This window comes from Cynocephalus volans, chromosome 4, assembly GCF_027409185.1.
Source record: "Cynocephalus volans isolate mCynVol1 chromosome 4, mCynVol1.pri, whole genome shotgun sequence".
Lineage (NCBI taxonomy): Eukaryota > Metazoa > Chordata > Mammalia > Dermoptera > Cynocephalidae > Cynocephalus > Cynocephalus volans.
Window position 1 is genome coordinate 21,918,431 of NC_084463.1, and position 20,209 is coordinate 21,938,639.

General features: G+C 36.5%; 1 protein-coding gene across 3 annotated transcripts in view; it reads left to right on the top strand.

The window, feature by feature from the left end:
* The window catches only part of MSANTD2 (Myb/SANT DNA binding domain containing 2), a 29,772-nt gene that overhangs the window by 8,138 nt on the left and 1,425 nt on the right, over positions 1-20,209 (top strand). Inside the window, exons 2-3 of one of the 3 annotated variants that reach the window (XM_063094510.1) lie at positions 15,118-15,373; positions 16,964-17,024. In XM_063094510.1, coding sequence (XP_062950580.1) covers positions 15,118-15,373; positions 16,964-17,024 — 317 coding nt within the window. Of the gene's footprint in view, positions 1-11,232; positions 11,336-15,117; positions 15,374-16,963; positions 17,025-20,209 lie in introns of those variants that run through there. The other 2 variants (XM_063094511.1, XM_063094512.1) reach the window with 2 other exon arrangements.

Sequence of the window (20,209 nt, forward strand, 5' to 3'; positions counted from 1 at the left end):
TTGTTATTATTACACACATGCACTAGACCCACAGGCTCAGCCAGTCCCTTCTGCAAACTGTGTTCTCAAATGCCCCTCACCTGCACCCATCCTTCTACGTGTACCAGCTCCCAGTCACCCTTAACTCACCAGCCACCCTCTCACCCACTCCTGGGACCTCTTCACCAGAATGGTTCTCATTCCCTCATACATTGTCTCTTCATCTCCCCCTTGGGGAGTTCAGAAGTGTCACAACCCACTAAAATTGATTTTTCAACTCACTAATGAGTCATAACCTGCAGTTAGATAAAAGGACCAGAAGATATTGAGGTGAGGTCAAGATTTATTCAATTACTGTGCTGTTTTAGACTTAAGATACCCAAACTCCAGAAACATCATTAATCTGCAGCAACGTGTGCCCCACATATTCTGGTGAAATGTTTTAAACTATGTAGTTCTGGTAGATGGAGCCTAGGGTTCAAAAGTCAAGGGTGAAGGGAGGTGAGAATTACTAAGAACTGAGACTGGAGATATAAACAAGAGGAGGTGATGTGTGCTAAGGAGTTTGGATTATCCTAATCATCAGAGTGTTTTAAGCCAGGTATTGACATGGTTAGTCTTAAGTTTTAGAACAGTCACAGGCTGTAATGTAGAGAATGAAAGGGATTAAACTGGAAGCACAAAGATCATTTAGAGGCTTCTTGCAGTAAGCTAGATGAGAGGTGAAGTAAAGCAGTGGCAAAGAAGATAGAAGAGAACAGATTGCAGATGTATCAAAATCAGGGGACTGTTTGCAGAATTTGGAATTTTTTTTTTTTTTAAAGATGACTGTTAAGGGGATCTTAACCGTTGACTTGGTGGTGTCAGCACCAAGTGAGCTAACCGGCCATCCTTATATAGGGATGTGAACCTGTGGCCTTGGTGTTATCAGCATCACACTCTCCCAAGTGAGCCACGGGCCAGCCCTAGAATTTGGAAATTTTAATTTACAGAATTTGTTAGGTCTTTATATCTGTGACACAACTCACATCTACTTCTCTACCAACTTATACCAAGGATTCTTTGCTTTAGTCATCAGAGACTGTCACAGTAGTTCATAGCTTGAGTTTTTAGGCTTGATTTCTAAGAATCCAATGAGGTCTAACTGAAACACCATATTAGGACAGTCCTGTCTATGTTGCCTTTAGGATATACTCTTGGATTGGATCTGCTCCCCAGTCCTCAGAAGTAATTATTCGGCCTCCTTTTTTTTTTTTCTCTCTCTTTTTCTTAGCATTACCAGAGGGTAAGAACGAAAATTCAGATCTAAGATTTCAAGTGTTAATTGTCATACAGGCACACTGAAGTATGCTCCCATTGCTTGGTTAAGGTAGAATAGCAGTTTTATCCCCCTATGGAAAGTTTTACCTGTGTAATGTTTAAAATATGAAATTAAATAGAGGAAGAAACTTTCTGAGTTCCAAAACAACAGACCAGTACCATAAGGAGCTTTAGATTTTAAACAATTGATTGTTAGGATTGCAGAGATGGTTAGATACACTTATTTCTGTTATTGGGTTCATGCACTGTGTTCTGCCTGCTATTTACCGTTGCAGAAACTTCATTCAGTGTTTAAAATGAAAGGTTAATGAATCTGTGCCTCCTGTGCATATGTTACAAATTATCTGGAGCTTGTATTTATGCTGAGTCCCCCCCCCCCCCCATTTTTCTAAATAATTGAATAATGTCTGCATATGGAAAAAGGTATGTATTTAAATCTGTATAATTCTCAGCTATTTATAGTTGAGAGAGTCCTTGAGAGCCAATGGAAAGACTTTTTTTCCTTGGTCCTAATCAAAATGAGTGTTATCTTTTCACTTAGTAGGATGTGTTGTTACTGCTTGGTAAAATACAAATCTGTGTTTATTCTCAGGATTTTAGGAACAACAGCCATCATTTTATTTTTATATGTGTTCTTGGCTGTATTCATAAATTATATATTTTGAGCTACCAAATATTATTTCATTCGATATAAATGGATATAGTAGAGTTGAAGTTGTTTATTTAGATATGTTTTCTAGTTACATTTTCTCAGGCTATGTAAGACTACTTTGTTGCAACAGACTGAATTTTTGAAATTTACCATACTGTTTCTCTACTGTCTTCAGATTACTTCATTTATCTGAATTAATGTTATGTCTGTAATTGATATTAATAAAACCAGAATAAAAACTCATATCTACCAAAACTGTTTTTATTATTATTATTTTTAATTTGCAAATACTTTCTCTAAATGGAAAGAACTGGTTTATGATTTAGGAACAAGACTATGATAAGTCAGAAAGTACCTCAACCTTGATCTTAGAATCTCAGCTGCCTATATACAGTCTTAAGGAATTTTTATTCATTCATTAATTTATTCATCCAACAAAAATTTATTGAACCCCTTCTACATGCCAGGTGTTGATATAGGTGTTAGGAGTACATCAGTGAACAAAGTTGACAAAACCCCCTGCCTTCAAATAGCTTACATTCTGGTAGAAAACGGGCTGGCTGGTTAGCTCAGCTCGTTAGAGTATGGTACTGGTAACACCCAGGTCCAGAGTTCAATCTCTACCAGCCAGCTGCCAAAAAACAAACTAACAAACAAAAACCAATATGATATTTAAAATATGTGATTGAAAACAATGAACACAATTAGGGGAAAACTCTCAAATATATTCCTAGATAAAGCCTTATTTGTCTTAGAAAGTTTGAGCTCTATACCTTTCATTATGCAAAAGAAATAGAAATTCATTTGCCTTTGCTTTATTAAGAATGACTTACATGATTTTATATTATTCCTTTGCATTGTATATATCCAGTTGTCATTGAAGTCTGCAGCACCAAGCAGCAAAGTGCTACATTGTTGTCATTCGTTCTGTCGTTGGTTAATGAGCACCTGCTATTGAACAGGCACTATGCGGGGTCCTAAAGGGACCATCTTGAGTAAAACCAGGTGATGTCCAAATTAGGAAACGTAGTTGGGCTTTGAGAGTTCAGAATTGTGCCAATTTTAGGACAGTATAAAATAATTACTTTTTTCTTTATGTAAGTAATATAACCACACTACAAAATTAAGAGAAAAAATCGAGGGAAAAAAATTTAACTTCTTCACTGTAGCATAACCACATATCCATGAAACATTTTATTTTTCAAATGGTAGTGGTAAATCTGATTTTTAATTCCAGTAAATTTCCATGCACCAAAAGAGGAATTAGAGATCTACATGCTTTTTGTTCCATCAAACTCTAAGGAAACATATGGGTCATTCATAGTCCTTATTTTTTTTCATGCTGAGTTTTGCCTGTCTCCTGCTTCTTGTAAACAGGTTGCCCAGTGAGTGAGGCCTAATCCTCACTCTGTAGGGGTAGTTAGTCCTCTTACCTCCTTGGTTTATATGTTAATGTGTTAAGTCACCATATTCTTGCCAAGACTATAAACCTTTGAAAATGATTAACTAATTGGCCTTTACCTATAAAAGAGGAACTGAGCAAAAAGTTGAAGAAGCTATGTTTCTGAAACTTGAATAATGTGTGGACAAAACCATGTTTATATAACAATGTTATTTACTGTGTACAAGCCTACATCTAAGTATAAGCTTATTTTACCTAAAGAACTCACATGTTATCAAACAAATACAATTTTGTAAAATAGTTTCAGTACTAGTGAAATGAAAAATAAAAAGAATCAAGTTAGCATTCCTTTTAATACTTTGGATGATGTGGTTTAGTTGAAACTTATTTGCCTTTCCCAGACATGACTCTGATACTGATTGCTACAGTAAGGTTCTTTTGAGTATGTTATTCCTACCATGTGCTTGTGATAAAGCACTTTGCTGTTACTACTTTCCTCTACTTGAACTAACCTTTATACATAAGGCCCCTTGGTCTCCATATAGTGTAACTGTATCATTTTTGTAATAATTATAATGATGGCTAACATTTACTGAGTGAAAGCAATTAGCCAGACACCATTTTGAATGTTCTACTTCTATTTTCTCACTTAATGCTCACAACAAATCTATGATGGAGGTACTGTTATTAGCCTCACCTTACAGATGGAGAAGTTAAGGCACAGAGGGAATAATTTTCACATCTCCTAAAGGTAGCAGGTGGTGACACTGAACTAAGCAATCTCACTGCAGAACCCATGCTCTTAACCACTTGATTATATTGTCTCTTTATGAATCATCAGCCCGCCTTTATTAAATTTTGACAATTGAAATAATGTTTTTGGCAACAATGTGATAATAAACAGTCATAAATATAATACCAAAGTCATTTAGTAACACCCAGGTGAACCTCATTATGCTTATACAGTTGGCCCTTCGTGTATTCGGGTTCACCATCCACAGATTCAACCAACCCAGTATTGAAAATATTTGAAAAAAATAAAAAATAACAATACAGCAATTAAAAATAGTACAGCATAACAACTATTTACCTAACTTATATGTCGTATTCAGTATCATAAGCAATCTAGAGATGATTTAAAGTATATGGGAAGATGTGTGTAGGTTATATACCATTTTATGCAAGGGACTTGAGCATCTGCAGATTTTGGTGTCTGTGGGGGTCCTGGAACCAATCTGAGAATACTGAGCTGTGACTGTATGTGTTTCTTTTTCTTATCATTGAAATGAAAACACAAATTTTTAAAATTCTTGCAGATAATTGTGGTTTCCTAAAATTATAAATACAAGGGGGAAACATTGATTTGGAAGTCCTAAGAAATAATTTAAAACTAGTGTTGAAACACAAGTAAAGCCTTTATTAGAGAAGATTCATTCAGTTATTCTTTCAAGTCCTTTGGTAAATGGTGGTATTTTTTTTTTTTTTTTTTTTTTTCTAAAAGATGACCGGTAAGGGGATCTTAACCCTTGACTTGGTGTTGTCAGCACCACGCTCACCCAGTGAGCAAACCGGCCATCCCTATATGGGATCCGAACCCGTGGCCTCGGCGCTCCCAGCGCCACACTCTCCCGAGTGAGCCACGGGCTCAGCCCTAAATGGTGGTATTTATTGGACTACCAATTCCCCTTAAGGGAAGTAAGTTATAGCAGAGGAAACATTTACAAAGTAGAATTACTTTTTGACAAAAGCAGGTAAGGATGAGGCTTACCAAAGAAGGCCATGAAATGTCCATTACCTTATGCCAGCTATTGTTTACCTAATATGTAAATGCTTTAGGTACTTGTCATCTTAGAGACAGATGATGAGGTTGAGATGGCCTGTTATGTAATATATACAAAAAAGGCATCAGCATATTGAGAAAGCTAAAAATAGAATCAGAAAATAAGAAATCAGAATGAAGGGAGCTTAGCAGTAACCCAGGTAAATGTAGTTACCTCAGCTAAATAGTAAAATGAGCTATGAGTTTCCTGACAACTATGGCACAAAGGTAAATACAATGACTTTCTGTAATTTTCAGTGTCTCTGAGTAGAAGCATATCAGGTCCTAGTTTTGAAACCTAAAATGAATTTACATTAAAGACACATGATGTGACCTTGGGTAAGTTCTTACCTTTTTCTGTCTGTAAAATAGGGGTGCACCATATATCTCTTTGTATATATGCGATTCATGGTCAAGATCCCTCTGGGAATGAGACACTAGTTCCCCCAGGTATCTAGAACTCTGACTGCTAACGACAACTTGTTTAATACCTCCTAGGAGTTTCCCTTTGCCCAAGGAAGCTATCTCACCCAAGTGAGGTCTCCTTAGGTGGCAGCCTGAACCCAATGACTGTCAGTGCTGAAATACAAAGGTCAGCTTCCTTGCCTCAATTTAGGACAAATCTGAAGGGTCACCCAAGTTCCATACCTCACTTTAGGATTGGCAGAGGCCTCTGTTGCAACTCTGTCTTACTTCAACTTCTTTGTCCGCCCCGCCCTGCTTCTCAGTCTCAAGTATGGTTCCCAAGAGCCCTTCTCAGTAAACCTCCTGCAGTCTCTTCAAATTCTCTTTGCTGGGACACTCTAACTTTATTGGTAGAAGTAGGAATAATAAATGTAAACTGCTTAGCCCAAATCTCAGCACGTAGTAGGCACTCAGGAAATGGTAGTTATGGTTTACCTTCATTACATGGCACATTGAGCCATATAAGGAAAATGTTTGATTTTTGTAGAAAGTACAGAAATGTTTTTTGTATGGCCATTTCTCTTAGTGATCCTCATAAGCTAAGAATGAAATAACAAAAATTGTACTAAATGAGCTATAAAAATAGTGTTATGACCACCTGAATTTCTAATAACTTCCTAAATAAGTTCAGATCTCCCAAGGACAGATCCTTATGGTCAACTTAAAACATGCTTATTTTTAGGTTTTTCTTAGAAATGTTATCTGTCAGGATGTGTAGATGTGTTCTTTTCATGCATTTATGACCTGTACTTTGTACCATGTAAATGCAACAACAACAACAACAACAAAAATTCAATCTTTATTTTTTTCACAATTGACTGAATCTTGATTTAACATTTGTACCCAGATGTCTTGATGGAGGATATCTAATAACCTTAGTTTTTAGATGATTTAAATCGGGGTGTCAGAATTATTTTTTTCATGACCAAATACATAAAATTTTACTGGTGAAAAAAATCTATGTTATAGATTATCTCTGTGTTATAGATAGTAGTTTTTAGTAAAAAAATAATTACAAAACAGTGAATCAAATAGTCAACATATAAATGGAATGCACTGGCCTACTATTACCTGCTCTGGACAGTTTTCCTTTTAAACATTGTTCTTATGAATAGAAGGTACCTTTGTATTTTTGAAGCAATACAATGTTGTAATGATAAAGGTGTATGAGATTTTTTAGTGGGGTGTGTTGGAGGGGTTCTTAATTTTTAGGTGCGGTTGTTTGTGGAACAATTAGTTCGTAACGGAGGATGTTTGTATGGGAGGCCTTTAAAAATGAATGATTCTCTCCTGCTACTCGAGAAGTATTTCAGATAAATCTCTTGAATGTGTGGGGTTTTTTGTTGTTTTTTTTTTTAGATATCACATACTAATAAAAGTTAATAACATTTATGTTATCCAAACATCACTTTGAGAGGATGCCTCAGGGTGCGAAGTACTGTACTAAGAAAAAGATTCAACAGAGATGCTGACATAGCAACTTCAGAGGTGACATAAGAGGTCAAATGAAAATAACGTCTAATCCAAGTCAGTTCTTTACCAACAACTGATTTTTCCTCCCTTTCAGGTGAGGAGGAAGTTCTAGACAAATAGTGTTAGCTGCCTATCTTTGGTGACTATCTATACCTTTTGCTGCTTATGTCTGAAATAAGTAGTTCAGTATACCCTAAGTTTTCAGCCTTTTTCTAAATAGAGAAGCACTTGAGGATTCCATGTCTAGAAGGATCCTTGTATCCCAAAGAAGCCCTTAAACATAAACACGCGTACTAGGTGTGGCTTTAATAGAGTGTTGCTGCTAATATGAGATAATTGTATGAGTGTTTGTGTGACGTACATACAGCATAGGGTTAAAGCTTTCCTTGAGCAATGGAATATATTTGTTTTTGGCAATTAGTATTGTCCTCCTTGAGTGTTTTTTTTTTTTTTTCTTTGTAATCTGAATGGGCAAGACCGTCAGCTGCTAGTATCAAGGAACCTAGAAAACTCAGGACTTGATACTGAGAATCAAAATTTCCTAAATCACATATTCTGTGCAAGAATCTCTCAGGAAGACAGTACTAACCAGTTAAAAACAGAGTGAGTGTGTCGTTGATACCCAGATTCAAAATGAAGTGCAAGCTGATAGGATTCCATCCTGGACAGTTTCCCACAAAGACTGAGGCTCCAGAGAGGTAAGATCTCCTTGTTTGGTCATTTTTCTGTTTGACCCTATTAAAATCCAGGAAACAACTGAGTCTTTTTCCCTTCCTATCTTTGAAAGAACTACCTTATATTCTTGAATATTTTATTTTTTGTTTTAATTTGTAAGACACAGAAATAACAAGATTTGGACAGAGTTACAGAGCTCCCCTTGGCAGGTGACTCCCACCCTCCCTTCCAAAGAAAGCTATAAGACCAACAGTGAGAGTTATTTAAAAACTAGCCTTGTCCACTACAGTTAGTCCTTCATTACAAAGAGATTAACTTGCTTTGTTAATTATAGCTGTATTTATGTTTTATGCTCTTTTCTGCTCCTTTTTTTCAAAAGGTTTCAGGAGCCCTACCTACCTCAGATTTATTGATTTTATAAATATAATCTATTGTGGTTAAACAATGAATTTTCTGATTTTCTTTGCTAAGAAAATTTGATCCTCCTGCTGGTGATTTACTACTTTAAAATCAATTCATTTATTTAATAAATATATGTTGAATACTCTTTATGTGATAGGCACTGTTCTAGGCTCAGGGTAATAGAGACAAACAAGGTAGACAAAATTCCTACATCATGGAGCTTATAGTACAGTGGAATACCTTTCTTAAGAAGCATTAAAGTTTTATGAATGGCATTTGGTAATTTGCATATGCCAAATCCCCTTTGAAGGAGTGCTTATTAGTCTTTTGGCCTTGGTTCTTCATTCGTTAAGTGAGAAAGTTGGACTAGATGATCTTTAAGGTTATCTTTCCGTTCAGAACTTCCGTAATATTTTAGAAGTTGGAGCCTCGTTTGTAATTAGGGCCTTGGGCAGCTCCACCACCCCTGTGGATCAGTATATTACAGAAAGTTTTACAAAGAGATATTTGGCAGGATGGTGATGTGGATAGGTGGTGAAGATATGAAGTGCTGCAGGAAAGTCAAATGAGTTAAGGGCAGAGCTTGAGGGCCATTCTTCTTAGTGATTGAGAAGACACGAATGACCATAGCATGATCAGTTTTAGTGGAGTAATAGATGAGAACATGATGCCACTGGTGAAGGATTGAAGTAGTGCAGATATTGCCTGTTCCTATGTGGCCTTTCCATCCTTAGGCAGTGTGGAAACTGGAAGTCCCCTGCTAAGGAAGGTAGCCACGACTTACTTTCCTATACTTGTTCCTGGATGTATGAATTTCGCTGTTTTAAAGTTGTTGCCTTAGGCAGTTTATCTAGCGTCTATATTGATAAGTCCATCAGATAATGAATGATAAAGTACTGTGTGATATAGTTGGAACAGACAATCAGCGTAACTAATGAATCTTAATACTGCTTAATTAGCACATCAGAAAAAAATTTCTTGCCCTGCAGGTGGAAAAAAGTGCTTTATTTTTGTGAAGAGTAAAGTGATATCCCTGTACGCTCTTAGGGATGGAAACTGTTTCCTTCAAGAAATGGGAATTTAGCTAATTTTTCTCTTAAAGGAAATATTAATGTTGCTTTATCAAAATGAGCAGCATACTGAGCAAAGTGGTTAATAGTACTTAAACTGGGTGTCCCAATCTTTAGAATCCCTTGCAAAGCCTAAGACACAAATGACGTCTACCTTATTTGAGGGTTTCTAATATATGTTATATTCTTTTATAGAAGAAAAAACTACCTAGAGCAGAGTTTTTTCTCTTTAACTTCTATTATGTGCTCTTCACTGAGTCCAGGTAGCCATTTAAATTGTATGGAACAGTTTGTGTATGTGTGCTTTTTTCTGGGGAGAGGATCCATGACCCAGAAGGGTTAAGAATATCTGCTCTGGAGGGGAAGAGGAAAAGCAAAAGCAAAAGATTTAAGAATAAAAAGGTCTTTTACTTACAACTTACTCTATAGCACTAAGAACTGGGGGAGTGTGAAACAAGTTTGTTATATTTTTGTTTTTGGTTTTGTTTTTTTGAATTTTGTTTGTTTGTTTGGTTCTAAAGGATTTAGGTGATTGGCAAGTCAGTTTGCCGGATATTAATGTACAGAAAACCTAAGAAAATAGGTAGTAAAAGTTCTGCTGGCCCCAGGTGGATTTTGCCTTAGGTGACTTCCTAATGATCAGTTACAGCTCTGTCAGACTATCTTAACATCCTCTTACTGTGTGCAGTAATGTGTTATTGACTTATGTCTGCCACTTAAGGTTTTTTCTTTCCTACTTTCGTGCTCACAGTAACAAAATATAGCTAATTTACGAAATTTTGAATCTTAAAGATATTAAACTAGGTGTCGTTTTGTTGCCTCGATTAACTAAGAGCCACTACAGTCATGCGTCGCTTAACTTAGGGGGATGCATTCTGAGAAATGTGTCCTTAGGTGATTTTGTCATTGTGTGAACGTCGTAGAGTGTCATTACACAAACCTAGATGGTATAGCCTACTACACACCTAGGCTATATGATGTAGCCATTATAATCTTATGGGACCATAATCCTATGTCTGGTCCGTCGTTGACAGAAATGTTCTGCTTGACGGAAGTGTTATATGTGGTACTTCACTGTAATTGCAATAGTTGCAATAGCAGTATCTTTAAAGGAAGAAGAAAGATCTATTTTGCAAAGATTTGCTGCTTCCAAATACGCAGTGCTTTAGTCTGAGGTATTGTTTTTAACACTTCTATAAGAAAATCAGTCACTGGAGATTTACTCTGAGTATAATTTCCCAGTCTCGTGGAGTATAATGCGATTTTTAAGGCTTTGTTTGTGAATAAGTGTATTCTAATTTATTTAATCATTTGGGTAAAAGGAATCTCAAATTTATCATGTTTAGTTGGCAGAGGGTTAAGATAACTATGTAATCCATTTCTAGTATGGCCAGTTTGACAAGTACATTTGAAAATCTGTTTCACTGCTTGTTTTTCCTGTAACGTTGTTTCCTGCTGTTATAACTAAGCTGTCCTCCCTGCAGATTGACTTTATTTTCATCTGACATCTTAGACTGATCAGGCCAATGTTTTCTAAACAACACGTTTATGTAGCTGTTATGCCTTATTTCTATATTCCTCCTCATTATATGCTCTGTTCCACTTTTGGTCAGTTCTGTTAGAACAGTGGTTTTGTCATGGTGATTATTTTATGATTGTATGAAATGGGGCAAATTTTGAGAAAATTATTGAGCCAGTAGTGGAATTGGTTGGCATATGCCCTTATGATTTATTTAGTTTGCTTCCTACTTTGCCATACCAGGGAAGAATTTAATTCTTCCCACTTCCTGAAATTCAAAGGAGGGATTGGAGGACACCGAAGCTAAAGAAACCTGAAGCTCACCCCTAAAGTAGCTTATGCAATGTCAGGAAGGGTTTTGATGAAACCACTGGCCCTGCTTATAGATCTTATTTTCCAAGCCTTTCATTATTTTATTTGCCCTTTTCTGAACTCTACAATTTCCCTCTCTTGTAGCTGGTTCGATGCCCAGAACTGAATGCTGTGCTCCAGCTGTGGCCTCACCGGTGCTGAATAGAGAGGAAGAGCCACCTTCATAGCTTACATGTGATTCCTCTGCTTATACAACCCAATACTGGATTTACTTACTTTGGCAAGATAGCTGCATTGTGCACTGTATTTAATGTTACGTGTACTGTAACCCTGGGTCTTTCTCTGCATTGCTGCCGTTAAACCCCCAATCCTGCCAATCTAAAACTCCTACCTTTGTTTACCTGCTCCCCTCCCCCATAGACTCCCCATACATTCATCCACAATGAATGTCATCTTTTTATTCTCTCATTTCCTTTTACTCTAATCTTGAACTTTGGAAAACTTTCTCCCTGTCCTGTAAATTTTGTCAGTTGTCAGCCATCTTATTTTTCTCTCTGCTTTGGTAACGGGACATCTTTCAAGTCTTTTCTCTGGTTCTTTTCCTTTTATAGTCATTAAGCACTTGGCATGGTGGATTTTGTAAGCATTCACCTGGCATTTCTTCCAAATCAAATACCCATGAACTCCTCTGATTTGACCACCTGTTCAAGTTGTTACCTATATTTCAGTTCTTCTGTCTAGATTTTCTTGACTCCTTCTGACCTCTGTCCCTATGGCTTTATTCAAGATACAGTATTATCTCATAGCTCTTCCTCCAGAGAGGAGCCAATAACATAGTAACAATTTACTGTGGAAATTTCTGACAATAAGAAAAGCAATTATTTTTAATTGTGAATAGAATAGGCTTTAATAATTTTAAGCAAATTCTCTCCCCGCGAGATCTTAATTTTTAGAAAATGATTAGAACTTATGTTGCTATGAATTTCTAAGTTGAGTGAGGTAAAGGAAGAAGGAAGGGAATCAAGGTTTTTGTGTTCAGTAGGACATGGTTCTTCAAGAAGGCCAAGTTGAGGTTCTTGCTCGATTTGGTAGGTGTCTGAAATGGGAGTTGAGACTTTGTTTTTCCTAGATTCTGGAGCATTATTGTAATCTCAGATTTAGAGTAGGTTTTTAAGTTGATTTATTTAGGACTGGTGACATTGACACACACACAATCTTTTAATTACATGCTTTGATTAATTATTTAGAGTGTGGAAAGTGTAACCTTTTTTGATTTGTTATGGATGTTAAGAATTGGAAGGTCTCCATATGTCCTTTTTATCCATTTCTAATTTCCCTCAATTTTAACTAAATCCCATCATTTCTTATAGTAGCAGTCAAGCTGATGTTTGAGTTCTTACTGTTTTTTCTATCTTATTTTACGTGTCCTATTTAAATAGCTTCTTCTTGGATCCTTGGTCTTTATTGAACCCAGAAGTTGCCTCTTATTTGTGTTTATATCTTGAGAGAGCTAAAATCAGTTTGGAAATCTTTTTGACATTATTTTTAATACATCAAATTTCTATCATATAGATATAGAAGTTATCAAACATCTTTTCTTCAGGCACCTGGTAGGTATTTTACATATCAGCATATTGCACTATAAAAGTGTATTACAGAAGTACAGTACAAAGCAAGAGGTGGCAAGGTCTGTTAGCCTTTAATGATGAAATATAAAATATATCACCTATTTCTACATATCTATAACTGTTAGATATTACTAGTTTGTTTATTCACAATTACATAAGCCAAGTGAAATTTTACTCAATTTGGTCATTTCCAAGAGGGTGAGAGTCTTTTCTGTGGTTTCCTACCATACCTGTTGTTAAAAATTAGTGGCTTTGCTTATACCTGTGTCACTTCCTGATAAGTGTGGCACATTTCTTCAAAGGAGCATTAGTTTTATTCCTTGAATTCTGAAGTGACCCTCAGTGACTGAGCCAGATGGTCTCTTTTGAGTGCTGAGTGCTTTTCTCTGGGCAGCCTGTAGTGAGTAGTGGCATGGTTTCCATCTCCATTTATGGCCTTGGAAGGGTGAAAGGGACATGGTTGGGACTCTCCATTTACGGTCCTTGGCGGAGTTGAAAAGAGTGGTTGGGGTGTTCTTGGAGACAGAAACTAGACATTGTGAGATAAAAATAAATTGGCAGGGGATGTTTGCAACTCAAATTCCAAGCCCTGAGTGGAGGGCAGAGGGTGCTGGGAAAGGGGAATATGTAGAAAGTCAGATGAGATCTGCTGCAGGCATTTGTCTCCTTCCATTGGAAGCTTTGCCCATGACACATTTCCCAAGTTCATATTTCTGTTTGCTTGAGAGTTTTGTCTTATGTAGTTGTAAACTGTCCTGTACAAACAGAAAGAAGAAACACTTTTTAAAAGAATGTATTATTGGAAAGCTCAGCTCTTGAAGGCAATATCTGAGGCCCCAGAAGAGGTCTTAAGAGAGGGAGAGTGAGGCAGTGCTTGCTCAGAGTAGGCTGGCTGGTTTTAGGGCGGGTCACTCTAATCATCTCTCTGTTTGTGTCTGAGGAAGATCATCATATGTGTCATGCTTTTATTCCTTTTGCCCGTCTGGATTTCTGGCCTCAAGGGACACAGATTCACAAAGTATATGACAGAGTGTCTTGACTGTCAACTGTGATTTAAAGATACTGTACTTTCACAGAGGCTCTATAAAGATTATCAAGAGTTGTTTTAGTGTGGTGAGAATAAGTAATATATTGGCTTATGGGAAGTAATCTCATATTTAGGAGAAATTTACAGTCTGGCTAATGCCTGTAAAGTAACTCTGAGGTGAACTAGTTTTGCACAGTTGAGTTAAAAAGTATTTGGGAGCCACCAGGGAAATGGGAGCACCAGGGAAAGGCAGTTTTGTCTCTCAAGAAAATTCTGAGTGAAACCCAGTAAAGTGGAAGGGAGATTAGAAGGAACAGAGGGAGGCAGGTGTGGGATAGAGACTGAATGCAACTAAACTAAATTTGGAGGCTGGAACTAAGTCCTTGATTTATCTTTTGAAGTATCATATAGGATAGCATAAGATGTACCATTAAACTCAGGAAACTGAGGTAATAATCAGAAGTTACATTAGAAATAAAGACCATGACAAAAATGCAAGGGTGTACAAGATAATAAAATTATCCAGGTTTTGTCTGTGGACTTGCATGATATTTATTTGTTGTTTGCCACGTGGCAGAAAAAGAAGTGAAATAACACCCCTCCACCTTGCCCTTCCCCCAGAAAAGAAATTATTGGCCTTGTTGGTTGGTTTGTTTAGCTGGCAGTTTGAGTTGGTAGAACAGACTAGTAAATTGTCTAGTTTTTAGACATAGGTATTAGTGTACTGTTCCTTGATAACTGATGTTTGAGACTGAGAGTTTGTAGCAGTATTGATTTGATCTCTGTTTCAAATTTTAGCAGCTTCCACAAAGACAGTGAGTTATTAGTAAGGAATACAGACTATGTAAGTAATAAGTTTTACTAGCTAATTTGTTTACACAATTGTTTTTACACTGTATTCCTTCTTAATCAGGAGTAAGGAAGGGATTCTTTGCTTTGGGAAATTCTTCTTTCTGTCCTCCCTTCCCTTACTTTTTCCAAATTCTGGGCACAATAGCAGCTCTTTCTCTTCTGTGGCAGGTGTGCATCCTATTGGCTGGCTGGTATTTCTTGTTTTTTTCCCCCCCTTATTCTTTTTAAATGGGGTGGGGGTATAAAAATATGTGTATGGGGTACATGCAATAATGTTGTAATGTTTCTCGTTGTTTAATGGATAATTAATTGCAAAATAATTGTTTGAATTATAACATGTTTGAGTAAATGCTAAATTAGTATTTTTTTCTAATATAATAATGAATTTGAAATCTAGCATACCTGTAACAATGTGTCTATGTTTGTCTGTCTGTGTCTGTCTAATAGTAATTAATATCTGTGGTCCGTACCTGGAAGAGGAAGTACAGCTTTAAAGGAATAACAAAAGACTTTGTGTCTTAGACCCTTCGCAGGTGTTACAGTCGGGTGAAAGAACATGGTGTTGGGAAAAGAAAGAGCAGTTACACATTTGAACAGTTGGAACAGGTGTTTGGTCAGGGAGGATGGGATGCTCAGCCCTGCCAGCCTGTACTTATTAACAGTAGTGGCTTGTACCAGGAGCTGGAGTCAGATGGCAGCACTATGGAGGACTATTCACAGGAGGACTGGGGAAACCACAGTCAGGATCTCCATGGCTATCCAACAGATCAGGAATTGGGTAAGAAAGTCAATATATACAATACTTATGTGTGTGTATATTAATTTACCTTAATATGTGTACCAGTACTTACCATCTGTAATATCTTCTGGCATCATTCCCACTGTCAGCACAAGACATGTAGCCAGTCTATTTGGGGCAATATGTGCATCCTTCGTTTAACCTTAAACTGCCAGCTAGTGGTTGGTGTTGGTTGTTTGGTGATTTGGGTACTAGCAAGGTTTCTAAAGACACAGAATTCATAATCCTGAGCTACATGAGGAAGGTTGGTGACAGGTAGAATCCCATGCTATTTTAAATATTCTGCACCTTTTAGTTCTAAGATGACTGCCAAGAGTATTGTCTCTTTGCCCAGCTGCAGTAGATGTAACTATCTTTTTTTTCCTTCTTCCCAAATACTTTTTCTTTTCTGTTTATGATTAGTCCAAACTTCAACCTGAACAAAAAATGAGGGGAAGCCTTGGTGTGTCTTGAAAAGAACTGATATTTGAACTGTATCAGTTATCATAATCCTTCAGACTTCTTAAGGGATCCCATCCCCACAGTAGCTGGAAAGATTTATATGCAGTTTCGCGCATTAAAAATGGAAAATAAAACTCCTGGCCATCAAATCTAAACTTGTATGGCCTAATTAAGAGTGTACCTGTAGTTGGGTTTTTGTTTCTTTTTGCATTTATCACTCCAAATTTGCTTTTCATAATTTGGAAGTACTTAAGTTTCTGTTGCAGCCATCGTACATTAACATCAAGTTATGTAATGAGCACTCACTTATAAGTAAATGTTCTCACTCCCCAGCAAGGTGCTTTGGCAAACCCCAAAGAAGTACGAGTGAGATTGGTGATATAAATGAGCTTTCCTAGTGTAAGATAACAGTCTATAGGTTTTTTTGGTTTTTTCTTTACAGAATTTCTGATGATAGAGAAACTCTAATTCAAAAGAAAAAGAATTAAATGCTAATATATTTCTTATGAATGCTGTTTTTTTTAAAAAAAAATCTCAAATAATGGAAGAAACAGGAAAGAAGCTATAAAACTGTGCCACTAACAGTATGTAAGGGAGGGACTTAAAGATTAGAAGAATAAAAAGGGCAGATGCTAAGTGATCACTGCCTCTTAATTTCAAAACAGTAATAAGGTCTAAATTACTTTGGCATCCTATAATACTGGTTTTGCCATAGAGAGGTAAGTCACTGAAACCTTTGGGAAAAAAATAACACACAGAGTATGTTGATCCTGATATTGGGGGAATAATTGCTCTGTAAAACCTACATAGAACAGAATTATTTTCATTCTTGGTCTTTTAAAATCATGTTTGCAGTGATATTAAGCTTTAAGCTCCTAGCTAGAAATCCACTGGTGACCTTGAAGAATTTTATACTTGTAGAGCTGGTTTCTGATCTTGCATATAAATGTGTGCATCTCATTATGTAAGAGTTATATATATAAATCTGGCATTGGGCAGTGTTTGATGCCAGAATTAAGGCCTGGCATTGGAAAGTATGGAATGAGCAGTAAACATAGCTACTGATCTACATAAATGTGTGCCACCACGTAGGAAAATATAATTTGTTTCAAAATCTTTGCTTTTCAGATGAAATACCTGTCACAAAGAGAACATTAAAAATAAAACAAGAGTCTTCTGAAGAAGCACAGTAAGTAGCTGCTTCACTTCTCCACAAAGTATATCTGCCCAAGTGTAATGACCATTGGAAGGAGGAGAAAGTAGTTAGACACGCTACAGAAGTTACAGCCATCCCACCAAGGAAGCCTGTCTGTTCATTCTTTCTCATCATCTTAGCCTAAGTTTTCCAGTGGTTATCTAAAATGTTGAGAGTTTTGTACACAACAAGAAGAAATAAATGTGCTACATGAAAATAAGCGTGTTTATGGTGTTTGCCTGTGTGTGGATGTGTATAACTGGATGTTTAAATAAAGTACAAAGATGTGTCGAAGGGACCTGAATTTATCTGGAATTAGATAAAATGATAAGACGCCTTAAAATCCTTGTTTGGTAATCAGAAAGCAAGCTCTTACATGACCTATGGATACATTCATAAAAAAAGCAGTTGCTGGAGGAAAGACTAAGAAAGTCAGGGACAGGGTCCTCCTACTGGCCCGCATAGCTTGATCTTCCACTTAAGAGTTTAGCGTTATCTCCTTCTGTAAGGACATCACAGTTGTCGGAGTTACCAGCGATGTTATGTTTGCAATAGCTTTAAGTCCCTGATTAAATCTATTAAAGAGAATATATGAACAGATAAATTTAGGGGGAAGTAAGGAACACCATTCAGTTTTTTCACCTGTTAACCATGGAGTATTCATAGCACCCACTTGTTTTTATGTGCTTTATTCCACACACGTGATCTTGGGTGTCTGAGAGATGGCAGAGAAAGAGGCAAAAAACTGATATAAAAAGGACTGTGATAGATAATGGGCAGTACAGCAAAGAAACTTTTGTCGTTCTCATTCAGCAAACTACCATCACCGCCACCCCTTTGCAAATGCTTGTTTCTTTTTTATAGTATCTCTTTGGAATCAAAGAATTACCACTGTCATCTGATCCCATGCCTGGGGAGAGGGTAGGAGAGGGTAAGAGTTCAGGGATCAGGAGTTGTTCCCCCAAATTGTAGTAATTAACCCACTCCTCAAAAAAGAAGTTTATGACCCAAACCAGTAATTCTCAGGCCCTCTCTTATTGGGAGATAGTTATCTTTTAAGATTGTGACATCAAGTGTACCAAAGGAAGGGAAATGGATTACTGTTTTAAAAAATGAGTTATTACAAATATATACCTTCAAACCCCTATTCTCCAAAAAAGCCACTGGCTCTTTTACTGGAATGTTCTATCTCTCCTTTATTGCCCTACCTATAGGGGAGGTCCAGTTGATATAAGTGGAGATGAACTCAGACTTCACAGAATTGGTGTCACCAACCTCAAACCACTTGAATTTCTCTAGTGGTTGGAACTTCAGAAGCCAGGAAATATATAACATAGTTTCAGGAACTGTTTAAATAACTGGGTCTAGTTCTCATTGTGTTCCAAAGCTTGGAGACTCTGATATGAGTCTTGAGTCCAGATCAGCTTGAGGCTGAGATCATCAGGGCAGGAAACTGACGTGCTCTGCAGAAATCTCCAGCCTGTGCTATCTCTTCTCCAGATTTCAGCTCCTAGGGTGAGCAATTCTGAAGAGGTTCCTGATAAACTATTTATTTTCCAGTGCAGTAGTTTCTTTAGAACTGTTCTTTGCAGTGTTTGACTATAGCATAAATGATTTTGGTTTAAGAGAGTGCTGAGTAAAATAACTCATTTGGACACTATTTTTTTTGCTCTGTAGGTATAGGTGGGATTAGCTGAACTAGCTCACATAACCTGCAGTCAAATACACTATCCTTCATACACACAAAAAAGTCACCTAATCTGCTCATTTATACGACACATATTTATCAGGTCCCTACTATATATGTCAGGCATCGGGATACATCAGTGAGCCAAATAGGCAGAAATCTCTGCCCTCCATCCCAACTCAGTGTAGTCTTCCTTGAGATCAATAAAATATTTCAAAGAAGACAAGGAAGGATGGTGGCTATGAAAGATAGTTTTCCTTTAAATCACTGATCCATGCAGAAATGTAGTCCTATATCTTAGCCTCACAAGCACCAGAATCAAATATTATAAAAGTGATCAAGTGCTTTGTGTCCTCTGAGAAGAACGGTTCCCCAGGAGTTCTCTCCTTTCAAGAAACTTAGCAAATCAACACATAGCCCTCTTTTCTTGCCTATGTTTGATTGTATATGAGTGTGGTAGTTGAATATTTTTGTAGGTTAAACCTGTAAGTGATGTAGAGTGTAAGTCTGTTGCCAAGTTGATATTTAACAAACCAATCTTCCAATATCAAAGTTTTGCCATACTTGAGAAACAAACTTGTAATTAGATATCTTCATAGATATACAAATTACATGAAATATCAGTTACAATTACATGAGTTAAGCTACCTGTGAAACAAGAATTTCCTAGCATTTTCTGTCTTATTCTGTTAACTATGCAAGTCAAAATTGAAATAATTTTTATCCTTTTGCTTCCCTTTTTTCCTTTATAAAGGGTTTTCTTTCTTTTTCTTTTAGGAATTTATTTATTTTTTAATTGAAACATTGGTTGTACATATTTATGGGGTATGGAGTTATATTTTAATACATGTATACAGTGTGTAATGATGAAATCAGTGTAGTTAGCAAACTCATCATCACAAAAATGTATCATTTCTTTGTGATGTATAAAAGGTTTTCTAGAACAGACTCAATGTATAATTTTGAATCTTTCTCTCTTAAAACGTAAGCCTAATGTGGACTTTTTCCGTCTGAATTCTTAAATCTTAATTCTGTGCTAACTTGACAGTTCTTTTAAATTTGGGAGTAGTGATAAATTTCAAACAAATAGAAAATGTCATTTTATTTTTGTATCAGGTCATTAGTCATAATCAGTTGTATGTTTTCCTATAGCATGCATGTACACTCATGAAAATATACACCAAAGTTATTGAACTTTCAGAATTTTCAGGTTAGAAATTAAACTTGTAATTATTTAAGTGACTGGATGCTTTTCTGATTATAGCATCCTTCACCTTATTTTGATAGTTAGATCTGAAGGCCATCATAGGCATTATAATAGCCACTTAAAAAATTCATGATCTTTGGATTTCTGAAATGCTAGGGTCTTGTATATTAATATTTATTAAATTGAATACAGTGAGACTAGAAGTAATGGAAAGCAGTTTATCATTAATTCTTAGAAACTTCCTAGGGATGAGTGTTTCTCACTTTTTAATACTATGAGTATCTC